Source organism: Triticum aestivum, chromosome 5B (assembly GCF_018294505.1).
Source record: "Triticum aestivum cultivar Chinese Spring chromosome 5B, IWGSC CS RefSeq v2.1, whole genome shotgun sequence".
NCBI classification, from domain to species: domain Eukaryota; kingdom Viridiplantae; phylum Streptophyta; class Magnoliopsida; order Poales; family Poaceae; genus Triticum; species Triticum aestivum.
Genome location: NC_057807.1, coordinates 86315699 through 86332337, shown reverse-complemented (window position 1 = coordinate 86332337; position 16639 = coordinate 86315699). Strand labels below are relative to the sequence as shown.

The 16639-nt window shown below is 46.3% G+C and overlaps 1 protein-coding gene across 1 annotated transcript; it reads right to left on the bottom strand.

Annotated features, from left to right (window-relative positions):
• Positions 1 to 4361: 4361 nt before the first annotated feature.
• LOC123115746 (F-box protein At4g09920-like) lies at positions 4362 to 6195 on the bottom strand. Its single transcript, XM_044536842.1, has 3 exons — positions 5126 to 6195; positions 4857 to 4997; positions 4362 to 4754 (listed from the first exon to the last, which is right to left on the bottom strand). The coding sequence occupies exons 1-3, from the start codon at positions 6077 to 6079 to the stop codon at positions 4626 to 4628; spliced, it is 1224 nt and encodes a 407-aa protein (XP_044392777.1). The 5' UTR covers positions 6080 to 6195; the 3' UTR covers positions 4362 to 4625.
• Between the last annotated feature and the right edge of the window lie 10444 nt (positions 6196 to 16639).

Below are 16639 nucleotides of genomic sequence, written 5' to 3'. Positions count from 1 at the left end.
CCAAAGGTCAAAGGGGCGGACTGCATCAAACAATACCATCCTATCACCCTCATTAATGTGCCTTTCAAAATTTGTGCAAAGGCCTATACGACGTGGCTGGCCCCAGTGGCGCAAAGAATCATCAACCGTAGCCAGTCGGCTTTTCTCAAGGGACGTAATATCCTAGAGGGACCGGTAGTTCTTCAGGAGATTGTCCACGAGCTTAAATGAACCCGGCAACCGGCCGTGCTCCTCAAGCTGGACTTCGAAAAAGCCTATGATTGAGTGAACTGGGAGTTCATTCGCGAGGTCCTCGTCCATAAGGGATTCGAGTCAGGATTCGTGCACCGTATAATGCAGCTGGTCTCGGGGGGGCAGACGGCGGTGTCTATAAATGAAGAAGTTGGGAACTTCTTCCGCAACAAACGATGGCTTAGGCAGGGGGACCCTTCCTCCCCTCTTATCTTAAACTTTGTTGCAGACGCCCTCTCGACCATGATCACTAAGGAGAAGGGTGTCGGCCACATCCGCGGTGTCGTCCCCCACCTCATTCCAGGAGGGGTCTCTCACCTTCAATACACGGATGGTACCATGATGCTCTTCGAGCCAGACGATCACAGTATTGCCTCGATCAAGCTCATCCTACTTGCATTGGAGATCGTTTCCGGCCTCAAGATAAATTTTCTCAAGAGTGAGGTGATAGCCATTGAGATGGCCGCACCTCTCGCTTTGCGGGTTGCCAACCTACTGAACTATAAGCTTGGGAGCTTTTCGTTTAAGTACTTGGGCCTCCCCATCTCTAAAAACACATATCTATCCAAGAATGGGAACCCCTGTACGGCAAGGTGGCGAACCGGGTTAGTCCATGGTGTGGTCGGTTCATGTCTTCGGCAGCTAGGCTCATTCTGACGAACACTAGTCTCTCCTCTCTGCCCATGTTTACCATGGGCATGTTCCTCCTAGCAGACGGTGTTCACGCCAAGCTCGATACGCCCCGGTCCAAGTTCTTTTGGGAAGGAAATGGGTCCAAAAATAAGTACCACTTAGTTAAGTGGGCAGCGATTTGTCGGCCAAAGAAATTTGGCGGCCTTGGGATTCTCAACTCCAAACTTATGAATGTTGCCCTTCTCTCCAAGTGGCTATGGAAACTCGCCCAAAATTAGCGGGGGCTCTGGGAGGATATTCTGAGAGCGAAATACTTCCCCGACGGAACTTTCCTTACCTCCAAGTCCAAAGGGTCGACATTCTGGAATGGGATCCAGGCTGTCAAACCGGCCTTTGCGGTAGGAGCTAAGATCGGCGTTAATGATGGGAAATCCACACGATTTTGGTTAGATCACTAGTTTGTTCAGGATCCGTTGTGGCGTAGCAACTCCTCCATATACCAACTTGCTACTAACATCGATATCCTTGTTGCCAACGTGCTTAGAACCAACCCACCAGCTATTACTTTCAAAAGGCCCTTTCTGACGCCGAACGGGCTGTTTGGGATGAGTTACGCAACGCTCTTGCGATACTGGTGTTGCGACCTGAGGCCGATACGGTCTCTTGGACCCTCACGAGCTCTCAGAAATTCACGATTAAGTCTCTTTACACTAAGTTGACGGAGGGTCCGACACTAGACATAGCTAGGGGGCTATGGGAAGTGTCAATGCCCCTCAAAATTAAAGTTTCCCTTTGGCAAATGTTCCGCAACCGCCTCCTGTCCTCGAACAACATAGTAGAACGAAACGGGCGGTCCGATGGCAATTGTGTGATGTGTGGTGCGCATGAGGATGCAAATCACATCTTCTTCAATTGCCACCTCGCTCGCTTCGCGTGGAGTGCGGTCCGGGAAGCCTTTGATCAAAACTGGAATCCCCACTCGAGTAGAGACCTCCGCGATATTCTCTTGGCCCATAGGAGTGGGTATGGTCGAGTCCTTTGGAGATGCGTAGGGGCGCTTTTCTGGGCTCTATGGACTACTAGAAACAAAATCACAATTGAGCACAAATTTCCCTCTCACCCTGCTGATATTATTTTCAAATGCCATTTGTTCCTCCGGACTTGGATGCCCTTGGGGAAACGGTGGGACGCTGAGCGGATGCAAGAGGCGATGGAGCGGATTCGATTGATCCAGATTGCTGCCCGTCACTAGATGTTGATCATCATTCCGCTTATGCCCGTGTTGGCATGTTTGAACTTTTGCCTTTTCATTCTCAGGCCTAGGCCGGTTGCATGTTCAAACTAAGGCTTCGGCCACGTTTCCTTTTGTTTTAAGACTATCTTGTTTGTCGGATGCTGCCTGTTCGTGGGCTTTATTAAGTTAAACCGGACGCTCCTTGCGTCTCCGTTCTAAAAAAAGGAACTTTTTCATGCATGCATGGAGCCCAGATCATGGTGAGGATGAATGTTGTGCCATATTCTACAGCTTGCTTGTCTGCCTGCACGCGGCTGTGCTACACTAAGATGTCTTCATAAAAGCAAGTTCGAATAAACATGCATGCTACTAATCAAGTTCAGAGAAATACTAGAAAGTGTCAATAAAGGAACTCTAACCCGGATTTAGCATATCAAAAACCAAGAACCCAATGGTTTAAGAAATCACCCAACAATACCTTAAATTTATTGTCAGATTGTCTTTGCCGTGTAGGTGCAATAGTATTTCAGTTATAGCAAAACATTTCTGTCTCAGGCCTATTCATTGTGGGAGCCTGATAAAAAGTCATTGATCCCATCCAAACCTATGTTCGTTACTCTGATATAGCAACATTTCTTATGTAGATTGACCAGTATTTGAATGTGTTTACAATCTGGTGGTATATTAATATGACGGTCTTTGGCCCTTTTCAGTTCGTACATCATTTTAGTTTTCTTTTTCCTTTGAACTGAAAATTTTATCAAATGGTTGTATTTGCGTACCCAGCTTATAATAAAGTTCAACTTTAATTTTGTCAATTTGTTTGATAAGCACGAAAATATTATTGCAATACTGTTGTACTCTACAATGGAAGACATAACTGAATCATCATATGACAATAGTGACATAACTATAGCTTGGTAATCCTCTGTCTTTTTTTGCTCCCATTTTCATAGCACAAGAAACACATTGTTACATAGTACGATACTCAGGCCTGCATGCCCTCCGTCATAGTCCAAGAGCTATTGTTTTGTTTCGAAAATGAGCAAGAAAGGTCTAATAATAACTAGGTGAACCACATCCAAATATGTAGATGTCAAAGCATTTTCAATTGGTTAACACAACAACTATACAGCCATGTGATTTATACGTAATGATTTAGTCTGCATCCTAGAACACTATGCACTATCTTCTCCTTTATATGTCTATTGACATGTACTCCTTGTTTTGTGAAGAAAAAAACTTGTTTGCAATGAAAAAACCGTGTGTTATCCTTTTTTACCACTTCACATATTTGTTCCTCTATGTGATGAGACTGATCATATAATTAGTACAGATTCAATAGTAACCCCCATTAACACCGTGTTTTTCTTTTCCGAAAAGGAGGATTACCCCCATTCACACAGTGGTGTTAATACATAAGCTTCATAGAGTAAATAATAGTATACAGAGCGCCTCATAGGCGCAATTCATGTTATGCAGCTTAGGCTAATATTATTTCCACTACCATCGAGGAGTCAATATGTCACAATCGTTCAGCAACCTTTAGCTATATGCTATAAGATTTATAAACATATATCCTTCGTCTGAATTATCTTTTAACAGTTACCACTCAATTGTTGAATTAAATTGTTCAATACCTTGAAAGTTACAGATAGACCTCATCTAGCTAGGAATTTGACTATTGGTTAGAGTTTAATGATATCACTGCAAAGTGCTCTAAGTCATGTTTGCATTTTTTTTATAGTTTCTAGAAGATTTTTTGGTCCTTTTTAGAAAAATATGGAAGACAACCACTTTATCTTTTTTTCTGAAAGAAGTATAAATCACAGTCATTTAAAAGCACTAGTGTCAGATATGTGCAATGATTTCTTACCCAGGGCCGGTTTGTGCATTACATGACTATTTATGTTCCATGGTACCCAAGCATGGATCTCCAAGGTTTAATATTTTGTTTTCATCTTTAGGAAAACAAGTGAAAAGGCTTTTTGTTGTGGATTTCACCTCTAGCCTACCCCAACTTGTTTGAGATTAAAAGCTTTGTTGTTGAGGAAAACAAGTGAAAATTACATTATGGCTATATGAATTCGCTGAAATTGTCTATGCCGAGTGTTTACATGGTGGATTTGCGTATCTTTTGTTTGATTTCACCTTTTGAGGGTACGGTTAACTCTAACTATCGTTGAAAGTGAGACTTCGGTTGAGAAAGCATTCTAAATACTAATTGCTCACATATGCATTGCCCAATGACACATCCATCATAAATTCTTTTATTCGCTAATATGAAAAGCTCATGAGTTACCAATACAACACACATCCATATGTACATTAAATCAAAATCACAGACTTATACTATAATATGTCCCAGGATTTGCGTCCACCTTGAGTACGAAATTAATTTCAGCCCCATCTGAAGCCTTGCTCTCTAGCAGAAGCTTCTGACGCTGTTTTGCCAAGAACTCCTCATCGTTCCTCTTGACTAAAACTGTCATCGACTCTAGAACTCTAGCATTTAGTACGAAAAAAGTTACAAAATCAATGTCAGGTTTTTTGGCCCGATAACAATCCAATACAATTTTTTTAGACAGATGTCAAAAGATCTGAGAAGGTCCCGGTGTTTACGACGCCACAAATTCTTTGTCCCAGATTTCTCGCACTGAAAAGAACATTGACAAACCAAATACATAACAACTTCAGAACAACAAGTAGATCAATAAAGCAATCAAACAAAATGTACTATCGGTGAAACAATCATCACCTGAATGTACAACTTCTCCAAGCACGGAAAACATCTCATCAATTCAATAACCATGTCCAAACATAGAGTACGCATACATAGATGCAAAGACTTGATTCTGCACAGTGCTGTTGAAAGGCTACCAATTGCAATGCGCGGTCCCTTCATAAAATCATGAAATCCAACGTTAGACAATAATATACATAGGTTTGCAAATCATATGTAATTTCTGTATGCACTGAAATGCAAGTTATATAGAAGGCTGAGGATGGTAAAAATGAAGATCTTACCTGATGAATATCTGTGGAACCAAACACGAGCCTGGTGGAGTTAGTACAACAACCTAGGGACTCCAACCTAGGTGCCGAGAGCACTGATACATGCAAATCCTGGTTCTGATCAAGATGGAATAATCTTTCAAGATGAGGGGCACTCTCGATGATGAGCTCCTCCATGCATGGATCTGGCGAAGAATTGCCGACTTCAATGCTTCTACGGGTAAATGAATTGATCCGGAGGCAACGGGCTCCACTGCACCGAATAATTAGCAAGACCTCGAGAGAAGGGCTGCTGGCAATCATGCTGCTGAGTGAGAACTCCGAGAGGAAGACATAATCAAGACCGAGCTTCTTAAGCTGCGGGAAGTGAAGCCCTTGAACGATGTCGTCCGTGAGTGTGCAATGTCCGAATTGGGCGACACAGAGGGTGTGCGAAAAACGGAAGATAGATGTTGGTGCCGGCAACCGCTGCCAATTGTGCCACGGCCGACGGTAGAACTCAAGCTCCTTGAGTTTATTCAGAGCGGGGGACAGGAGACAGGCGTCCACGGCAGCATCGTTCTCCTTGTTCGTGGCCAAGAGTGGGCGAATGCAGAAGCGGTGGCAGTCGCCTTGCTGGGAGGAAATTATGCGTTGTAAGACATCACCGAGCTTACCATGATTAGAACGGGCGATTTCACAGCAGTCGATGTTGAGAGGAAGAGAGCGCCAGAGGGGAAGCCACCGTTTCGCGAGGATCTGCGTGCGACCGCGTTGCTTCATGGGGAGGACCGAAATAATCTTCCGGAGCACGTCGTCGGGGAGGTCGCTGAGGTGGAGATCTCGCCCGTCTCCACCTCCATCGTGGTCAGCCGCTCCGGGATCGGGCGCTGCCGCCGGCGACGGAGCCGGACTGCCCTCGCCCATGAGTGCGGCTGACTTCCTCTTCCTGGTAGTCGCACTTCTCCTACTACCGCCGGCCTCCATCTCCTTGGGCAGAGACGGCTGCTAGTCCGGCGGTGAAGAGAATTAGGTTTGGGAGTTTGGTGGTGGAGGTCAGGTTCGGAGCAGGACGAGGGAAGCTTCTGAGGATGACAGCCGAACCCTACTGTCCGATGTGAGTAAATGGTAAGCTGGCGTGATCGAGCAAGTAGAAACTGCCCGCGATGTGACATGTGGGCATGGGACCAAACCTGCACTGGGCGGCCTAGGTCAATAGCGTCCCCCTTTTTTCTTCTGCAAATTTGGAATTTCATTCATCACTCATCAACCGTGCTAAAACCCCGCTGCTCACCAGCTAGCGTGGACACGCATGCTTCCAACAAAAAGGATATACATCTAGTTGCAGCTTTAGTTTGTTTTAGTTTGTTGCACAAGAAAAGGGCGTCAAAGCTAGCGACAGCAAGGAGACGGTGGATCGCCGGGACGGCGGCGAGTCAGGAATGAGGGACCAACATGTTACAGTGTTCTGACATTTTATGGGATTCCGTTCTTCTTCAATCATTAACAAGGGACCAATATATTTTAGTGTTCTCACAGTTTTGACAGTGGCGATTCTATGAGAAGGATCATTAGAAGCGGCGCCAGTTTTCTATTTCAGTTATATTTCATGTCAACTTGGTTCCTCCACGTTCCTCTCTACTTTTCATCCCCTCCCCAACAATCTAGTTCTCCATCAAACCAAAATTTAAGATGAAGACCATCAACCTAAGTGAAGCTTCACATAGCCAAGAATCCGGCCAGGCCGGTGGTATATTCACGTAATTAACAACGATAAGACAGGAAATATCATGTCACAAATTTGAACAACAGGGACGAAACCATCAATTTCTATTTAGGCCAGTGGTTGTAGACATTAAGTGGGTAACAGCAGATCTTTGAGCAACATTATTCTAGAAAGTGAGTAAGTTGTGAATGGGCCAAAACTAGAACACATGTTAAATAGGCTTTTACGTGTGTTGTGTAACGTGACAATGTGTCATGATGTAATTGTGTGTGCGTGTGTGTGTGGGTGTTATTGTACAAGGCAAGTCGTTAGCAAGGATAAGCCCAATCTTGTATATCTTGGATTTGGGGCCAAGCCTACCAACAAGCTTCTGCACCTTGTATTCTCCTGAGCAAATAAACACACGAGCGTCCCTACGAGGAGTGCATACGTTTCCATACTTCCTTCCTTTCATGGCAATCAGAGCTAGCCTCGAAATCATCCATGGCGAGTTCTTCAAGTTCATTCCCCTCCTCTCCATCTGCTCACGCCGCAACCAAGGAGCTCAGCAAAGGTAATCAGGTGCTATGGCGTAGCATCGTCCTCTCTACCATTAGGGGGCGCAGATGGCAGACTACCTCGACACCTGGAAGGCGGTGCTGCCCATAACCATTGAGGTCACCGCCAACGATGGGAAGACGAATTCCAAGGTGCCTAACCCCGACTTCTCGACGTTATGCACGAAGGATCAGCAGGTTTTTTCCTACCTGCTGACCACGCTGCCATGGGAGATGGCTATCCGAGTGGCCTCCTGTCAGCTGTCACACGGTGGCGAAGCTCTGGAACACAATCGAGGGGATGCTCACCTCTCACACGCGTGCGAACAATGTTAATGTCTGAATCGCGCTGGCAAACCTGCAGAAGGGAAACTCCACCATCACTAAATATGTTGGTAAGATAAAATCTTTATGCGATGAATTTATAGCTTTAGAGAAGAAGGTTGATTAAGAGGATGTCGTTTCTCACATCCACGCCCGGCTCGATGAGGAGTTCGACCCGGTTGTGTCCGCTATGTGTTCGCAGCTAGAGCCCATGACTGCACCAGAGCTGTACTCGCAGCTCCTAAGCTTCCGGCCCACTATGAACCTTTGGCATGGGGCGTCTGAGTCCTCCGCCAACGCGGGCACTTGTGCTCGCTTCACCAAGCAGCAGAACGGCAATGCCAGTGGCGGCGGTGATCACAGCCGCAACTACACCAACAAACAAGGCGGCGGGGCAACAGTGGTGACCGCGGCCGCAATTTCACCAAGCCAGGCAACCATGCCGGTTGTAGCGGCAACGGCGGCGGAGGCAACTATAGCAGCGGTGTCAACTACTCCAACAACCAGGCGGCCAAACCAACTTGCCAGATTTGCGGCAAGGGTGGACACCCAGCTGGGAAGTGCTGGAAGAGGTTCAACGCCTCTTACCTGAGGAGTGATGCGCGCTCAGCCAACATGATCGCACCCAGTATAGGGTAGATACAAACTGGTATATGGATAGTGGTGCAAGGTGCAACTAACCATATCATCAATGACTTGGAGAAGCTGACGGTCCAGGACAGGTAAACCGGCAATGAGCAGATCCACACCGCCAGTGGCTCAGGTATGGCTATTGATCACCTTGGTCATACAACTATTCATACCCTTGACCATGACCTTCATCTAAACAATATTCTTCATGTCCCTGAGGCTACAGAAAGTTTGATTCCAGCAAGTCGGCCTGACATAGATAATGGCACTTTTCTTGAAAATCACCCCTACTCTTTTCTTGTTAAGGATTGGGAAACGAGGAGGGTTCTTCTTCGTGGCAGGGATAGGAGAAGTCTCTATCTTGTCAAACACGTGGGATCGTATGTCAAGAGGCAAGTTCTTAGTGTCACTGAACCATCTTCGGATCGGTGACACCGACGTTTAGGTGGTCATCCAACTTCTATCATTGTTAGGAAGATCATTAGTAAAAATAATCTCCCATGTGGTAGCAATTTCAATAATGAGTTTGTACGTGATGCCTGGCAGAAAGGCAAAAGTCACCAATTGATGTATCGAAAATCAGTGAGTGAATCAAAAGTTCCTTTAGAACTCATTATTTTCTTCTTATGTGCAGGGTCCTACGGTACAAACCGTAGGTAGAAGAAAAAAATTCTATGTCAGTTTCATTGACGATTTTAGCAAATTCACGTGGATCTACCTAAGCAAACATAAGTCTGAAGTTTTTCAAAAATTTCATGACTTTGAGAACCTTATTGAACGACAATTTGACCCCAAGATCTTGCTCTTCAAACATATTGGGGAGGGGAGTACAAAAATTAAACTCCTTCACAAAGATTGGGATCTCTCACCACGTCTCATGTCCCATGCACATGAGCAAAATGGGTCGGAAGAACGGAAGCACTATCACATTATTGGAGTCGGTATGTTTCTTCTTGCCCAAGAATCTATGCCCTTAAAATTTTGGGATGAGGCCTTCATTGTTGCAGCACACTTAATCAATAGAATGGCGTGCAAATTATCAACTTTGAAACTCCCCTTACCAGATCATTTTTTTAGCAAAACCAGATTGTTTGGTGAAACACCAAACTACTCATCCCTTCATATTTTGGCGTGCGCCTACTAGGAAAAGGCCTGCTAGTGGCGCACCTGTTTTACCTACTAATGGCGCACTACAGGTGCGCCACTAGCACCACGCCATTAGAATTTTTTACTAATGGCGCACCACAGGTACGCTATTAGTATCTAGTATTCTAATGGCGCAGCAGGTAGTGCGCCATTAGTATAGCCCATGGTGCGCCATTAGTATGCCTTCCAGGGGGCCATATTTAGCCATGTGCTTTGGCTTACTAATGGCGCACTAGAGGATGATGCGCCATTAGTGTCCTTTCTGCAGTGCGCCATTAGTGCGCGGAGTGGTGCGCCATTAGTATGAATATTAGAGATTTTTTTTTTCTTGTATGATATTTGCACAGGTTACAAAACATATTACTGCACATAATATAAAAAGCACAACATATAAACATCAGATTTATCGAATACAATAGAAGATTAGTCTCCAAATACAATTCATCATATTAGTCTCCGAATTTAAAAACAGAACAAAGTTAGAACATTACAAGTCTCGAAATTGCGAGTAGCGAGTTTGTCTTCACATTACAAGTCGATATCGATCATCTAAACTACCATCACATAGAAGAGAGCTGCGGTCATCACGATGAGCATAATCGCGATGAAACTGGTCTTCATCCGGTTCCTCCAACGCTCCCTCCTCTCTCCCGCTAGATAGCGTGCGTATCTAACTTCCGCCACCGCCCTAGTGGTGTACCCTTTGTAACTGTTACCACTGAAACGGTGAACCTGTCTCTGACACTCCTCCCAGTCGTCGTAGATTCCGGGAACCTTACCCTTGTACACGACATACGACGGCATCACTATGCACTAGTCAAACAAAACGTTAGTAACAATTAACAAACAATACATAAGCAATATATAAGTATGCAACAATAGGATCGGAAGAGAAAAACAACACATTAATAGCACGATTCATGGTCCTACTAATAAATAGCATCGATTACATATAAGTTGAACGACTGTCCAAACCAAAGAGACATACAAGTTCATTAAAGTTTAATATTACAGCATGAGCCAATCGACAATTCAGAACTACATAGCATCACTACTTTCGACTCGACTCATGGGACCGGAGCGTGGATGAAGCCGCCGTCTTTCGTGATGGTCATGAAATCGCGGGCGTTGGCAGCCTGCATTTGTAGCGTTGTTTCTATCTCACTGTTGGATGGTTGAGGTCTGAGGTAGAACTACCCCGAGGTATGAAGGACATCTTGATGGATGATTTCCGCAAAGTCCGACTGGATGCGGAAGAATTCTTGTCTGATGTCCGCGTCTTGGATTGCCTACAAGCGTGTGGCCCAATCTTTGAGATTATTTGGTAGCACAAGGTGATTATGGTCTCGTACGATCGCCCGCATGTGATGGAGGGCGTAGTAGGCATCCTTCTGACCGCCAGGCGGCTGCTTGACACAGGGGAACATCGTATTGTGGGTGAACACGTGCTTGCCATACCTATGAACTGGCCTCTTGAAGGTTCCTCCAGATCTGGCGTAGCCGGGGATAGCAGCATCAAGAACTTTCTTGATATTTGTGTAGTCTATCTTCGACTCACGGTCCGGGTCGAAATACGTGGCCATGGAATATTTCGGGCTTAAGAGGATGAGTGTGCAATGTGTGTCACTGCACAAAACATGAAATGTTAGAAAAAAATAAGAATGATCGAAATCTAAGAAATCATATGTTACGGGGCGGTGAGGGGATGACTTACTCGGGAAAGTAAGGCACGAGGAAGTTATCCTTATCTGGGTTTGCCAGAATGACGCCTTCGAGGTGTGAACTCGCGACTTGTCGGTCCCCAGCGCTGCCCAAGATCTTGGCACACATGTAGAAGGGGTAGACTATCCCGATGTCCGGGGTCTTCTCTCTAATGATCCGCATCTCCATACTCAGCGAAAACAGCCGAACGAAGGTGTAGTGCAGCGGATGAAGGTTAAACATAGCGAAGATGTCATCAAACCGCAGGACGATCGTACCCCCGATGCCGCTATCCACAAAGCCCTTGCCCTCTGGCACCTTGGCCATGAAAACCAGGTATGCCACATCATTCTGGGAGAGACGCTGCTTCTCCAAAGAAAGAACACTGTCATGCAGATTCCGCATAGCACCGGTTGCAGCATTGAGCAGATTTGTCGGTAGCATCACCCTACCCGCCACATGCACCCTCCTCGAGATAGCCTTAGGTGAAGGTGGCCCGTCCAGAGCATGGATCATAATTGGTGCTGGCTGGCTCGCACCGGTGCCCTTGTTATTCTTTCGTTTCCATCCCTTCTTCTTCATCTGCTATAATGGGATCGAGTTCTGCTCATAGACCGCCTTCTTGAGTGTGTTGGGGCTGATAATATTTCGCACCTCGGCTATCTGAGGCTCCATGAAGGCGGCAGCTGGAGGCGTCTCCTGAGAACTGAATGCCAGACGACGCCTGTTGCAATTGGGTTTCTCAACGGTACCAGCTAGATCGCGGTCGTCTTTTTCACGGTTGGGTTCTTGAGAAGGAGGCTCGCAGAATTCGTCACCGTACCCATGTTTGGCAAAGTACTTATCGACGTTGGTAAATGTACCGTCGTCATTGTCATCGTCATCCGGATCCTGTGCCATATGCATGTCCGGCATGTCCGGTAGCGTTGTGGCGGTCTTGCCATGGCTTGGCGCCGGCACGACTGGCGGTGTTGTCTGTGGGGTGGTGTCCCCCGCCCCCAAACGAATTTGGATCTTCGGCCAAAGCAGGGGCCATCTTACGCAGGCACTGAGGGTCATCACATCATCTTGGTCGGCCCCAGTGGGTCGAATCGGAGGAAACAACTCGTCGCAGCCTGGCAGCACCCGAACCAGTTCAACCCTATACACGGTGGGTGGCATCGAATTACCGTGGAACACGGGGTTGCCCGGTTGAATGATTCTGCCCTTGGCGACATTGATCAACTCACCACCCACGAAGTGCAGGAGAGTGCATGGAACATCGGCGGCGCCCTGCAAAAACATGTAGGGTGTCAGGGATGCCCAGTCAAAGGCAAGGAGATGAAGTCATCGGCCGAGAGGCTTAGTTACCGTGATGGCATCGAGCTCGGCTAATGTCGAGGCACCGCCAATGGCGGGCGTGCAACTAACGGAGGGGCCGCTTGCTGGCGAGGTGCCGACCAGCGTACACCCGGGTGCATTAAGCTCCAATGCCTGTGCCAGCGCCGGAGACACGAATACCACCTCCACCGGAGACACCAATGGCGCCGCCTGCACGTTGTGCGAGTTGCTGGCCGTGAAGCTGGGAACCGGGGGTGGCCCCTGTTGGCCGCCCGCAATCCACGTCGTCAGCCCCTGAATCAAGCTAGGCACCATGGCGGTGAGCATCGTTCCCAGTTGTTGTTGCACTTGCTCCTGGACAATCTCCGGAATCCGCGCCACTTGTGCCTTGAGTTCTTGAACCTTGCGCAACTAGCTTTCCGAGTTGGTCTTTTTCTCCTTTCGCCCACCAGCGGTATAGTATGACGACCATTTTGTGGAAAAGCCTTTGCCGGCCACACGACCAGCTGAGGACGGCTTACTGAGCTTATCCTTGTTTTGCATTACGTTCAACGCCCTATTTAGAGTGTTGTCCCAAGGGGAGCTCTGAGACGACCCCGCGCTACTGCTTTCAGTCTCCTGCAGAAGGAATGTGAACCATTTAGAAATTTGGCTTCATTAATTAGAATGCAACCATATGGAGCTAATTACGCAGAGGTGTATTCCTTACCAGAACAAGCTCAAGTGCCTTGGTCTTCAGATCTGTGGTAAGCTCCTTTGTTACCGGGTCCTCTTGTACCAAGCCCTGACAAAGTTCCTGGTCTGCTTGTCACAGTATTTCTCGAAGCGGGGCGGTAGGCCTTGCTCGGCATGCTCTGCGTCCTCCTTGTCCCATATAGGCTCCACCACTCTGTAACTGCCGGGACCGAGTTGGTGCACCCCTAAGTTCAACTCCTGCATTTCTTTCCCCCACTGACTTGATTCCACGGTTGCGCTGCTCTCGCACTTGATCTTGAACTCCTTGTAGTCATCTTCGCTGATCGAAGGATATTTCGCCTTGATCTTCTCATAACTATCACCTTTGTCAATCATTTTCTTCATCGCGCTTCTCCAAGTAGAGAGGGACGTGCTCATCCTCATGAGGGCGGCACTGTTCACTTTATTCCCTGAGAGGCGTGTGTTTGCAAAGTCCGCGGGGAACTTTTATCGTTCGTGTAGCTTCATGAAGAGGAGGCTGCGCAAATTCCCTTGGTCCTTATGCCTTAGGTTCTTGGTGTTCATCGAGACGGTGCTTCGGAGAATGCAACCGAGCTGAACCGAGTACCCCTTGAGTAATTCTTTGGGCGCCGTTGGATACCCGTCGGAGTTCACTTCAGTAAATTCCTCCTTGATGGTGCTGAGCACGTTCGAGCACCGGTCCTTCCGTTGCCTCTTCGGTTGGCTGCCATCTGTGCGTGCGCTGCCATCATCAGTGGTGGCATCCTCGGCGGCACCATCAATGGTGTCATCCCCGACGCCACTAGGGGTTGTGTAGTCAGGATCGTTGTCTTCCACGGCGTCCTCAAAGCGGTGAGGTTCTTCCTCCATCTCCTGGGACAGCCCCCAGAATTGCTTGCCCGAACCGCCGGCCTCATCGTTGTGGGCCATGTTTCGCTCTAAATAGGAAAAAAGTTTGATCAAAAAGTTGGTTATTGTCAAGGAACAAGATCATGGCCTCATCATTTAGGGTTTGTCGACACCGAGGCATCCTAAAAGCTAAGCTTTTATCATTTAGGATTTGTCAACGTCGAGGCACCCTAAAAGCCTAAGCTTTCATCATTTAGGTTTTTATCGACACCGAGGCACCCTAAAAGCCAAGGTTTTATAATTTAGGGTTTGTCGACTCTAAGTTGAGCCTAATCACTTGGCTCTATTTCCACCTATGGTTTAATGCAGCAAGAATAAAGGAGCAGTTGATCCTACTTAATTAAGTACTAAGATACCCCGGCCCATGCATTAGTCGCAAGTACCCCATATGTCCTATTTTTAGCAAAGTCATGCTAAAATTCATGGAAAATTTCAGCATGACCTTTGCTGAAAATAGGACATATGGAGTACCCGAATTTGTCGGAACGGAAGTTAATCGACATTCCAGCAAACTCAAGGGTCTCTCGGGGTACCTGCAAAATCATTACCCCACCCCCGCCCAGCTGCAACCCCACAACACCCCACAATATCATCACGACACGATGTTCGGAGACAAAACCCCCCAATATCATCAAAATACTCCAGTTATGAAGTAAAACTCATGAAGTGTTCCAGGAGTAGAACCTGAAGTGTAGTCAGTGGCTTCACCTATGTGCATAAAAATCATAAAAATTCAAAATCATTTGAAACCTGATTACTCGGACCACACCACATGCCACAGCATACATAGTACATAGAGTTGACATCTCAGCATCGACCACACCACATGCCACAGCATACATAGTACATAGATGATCCAACATACTACATAGTAGGACAGTTTAAGCGTGAACCGCATCATACAAAATAGAAGAACTTCACTACACAACTGAAACTCAATTAAGCTAGTTAAATGGAGTTCATCTACTCACTAGTAGTACTACTAACTGGCAGTACTTAAACAAGTTAAGCTACTCACTACAGTACTGGCTACTCACTTAAGCTAGAAGCTACAAGTTAAACACATTTTACCAAAGGTATCTTCTTTAGAATGAATGCTTTTACATAGAGACATAGTTCTGTTAGAATGCATGCTTATACTTCATGTAGTGGTAGAGATACCTTTTTAGTTTAATGTATGTACATAAAAGCTGAAACTCTAAAAAGAATGTCATTTTATAAAAAAAATATCAGACAGCCCCAATTCATTGGATGCAGAAGTCTGACAAGTGATAAAGTGAAGTCCACGTAGTCATATTCAATATATCAGCTGGATTGGTAAGTCTGGTTGTTACTATGTTAACAAAATAAGTTGTAAATATAAACATCTAAACAGAAGGTGCTAATTTTAGGTTGCACTGGGCATGAGCCTGTGTTGGTCTTTTTTATTTATTTCATGAGGAAGCAAGACAATGCCTCGCAATGTGACTGTGAGAGTAATACAGGTTGATGTGACATGCAGAAAAGGAAAATTCACATATCGCATATGAACTATGTTATTGTGTCTAACATTTAAAAAAAAATACCAAGCGAAGTGGAAAAGGTGAAAGCCCCAACAATGTATTCCATGCCATCCAATTTGAAGTTGTCTATATAGCTACAGAGTGAAGCTGCCTTCCACTCTAAAGTTACTAGAAGATACCTTCTGTCCAGTTGTCAATCTAAAGGGCTGCAACTTGGGCTTTGAAATGAAGATAAGTGGCCAGTTATTGCCAATTCTTTCAAAACCCATTGAGTGAAGGAACACGTGAAACTGACTAGAATCACACAGGATGACAACGATATGCCAAGTTGCACTACTGTTCCCAATTTTACCTAGGTTTCACAGTTTTCATTCGAGCTGGCACAAAACTTCAAGAATATTGTGTAAAAATGTGAAAAGAAGTCCATGGTCGGATTGTCCCTTACCATAGGTTATTCTGTCAATCTTTGTTAAGCAGAACTATCTATAGTCCATGTGTTGAAAAATGCAGTGACATTCAGATCATTGTTGTGCGAAAATTCAGTTAACACACTGTCAGAAAAATTCAGTTACAAACATACATTCAGTTTGAATTAATCTCTCATATTCCCTTCACATTGCTAACCATATGGCCAAAATATTGTCCCTAGACATCTCCTGGTCCTATTTAACCACTGAAATTATTTCTCATGGCGATCCTCAATGAAATCTTATGACAAAACTACCAACTTTATAAACCCAAGATAAACCCTAGGAAGAATCAGAGAGGGAGAGGTCAAGGAGGGAGGAGCAGAGAGGGAGGATGGGAAATGGAGGCTGGGGTGAGTTGGATGGGGTACCTGCGGGCGTAGAAGACGGGGGCGTCGTCGGGGACGAAGACGCCGACGTTGTGGATGTTGCCGCCGCGGGAGGCGATGCAGTCGGAGATCTGGGACGGTGAACTGAGCGCGGAGGCCAGGGGAGTCGAGTCAGTCAGGGGGAGGGGGCTTACGGGCGGCGGAGGACGGGCGGAGGAGGAAGGGGGCTTACGGGCGGCGGCGGGACGGTTGCGGGTCGGC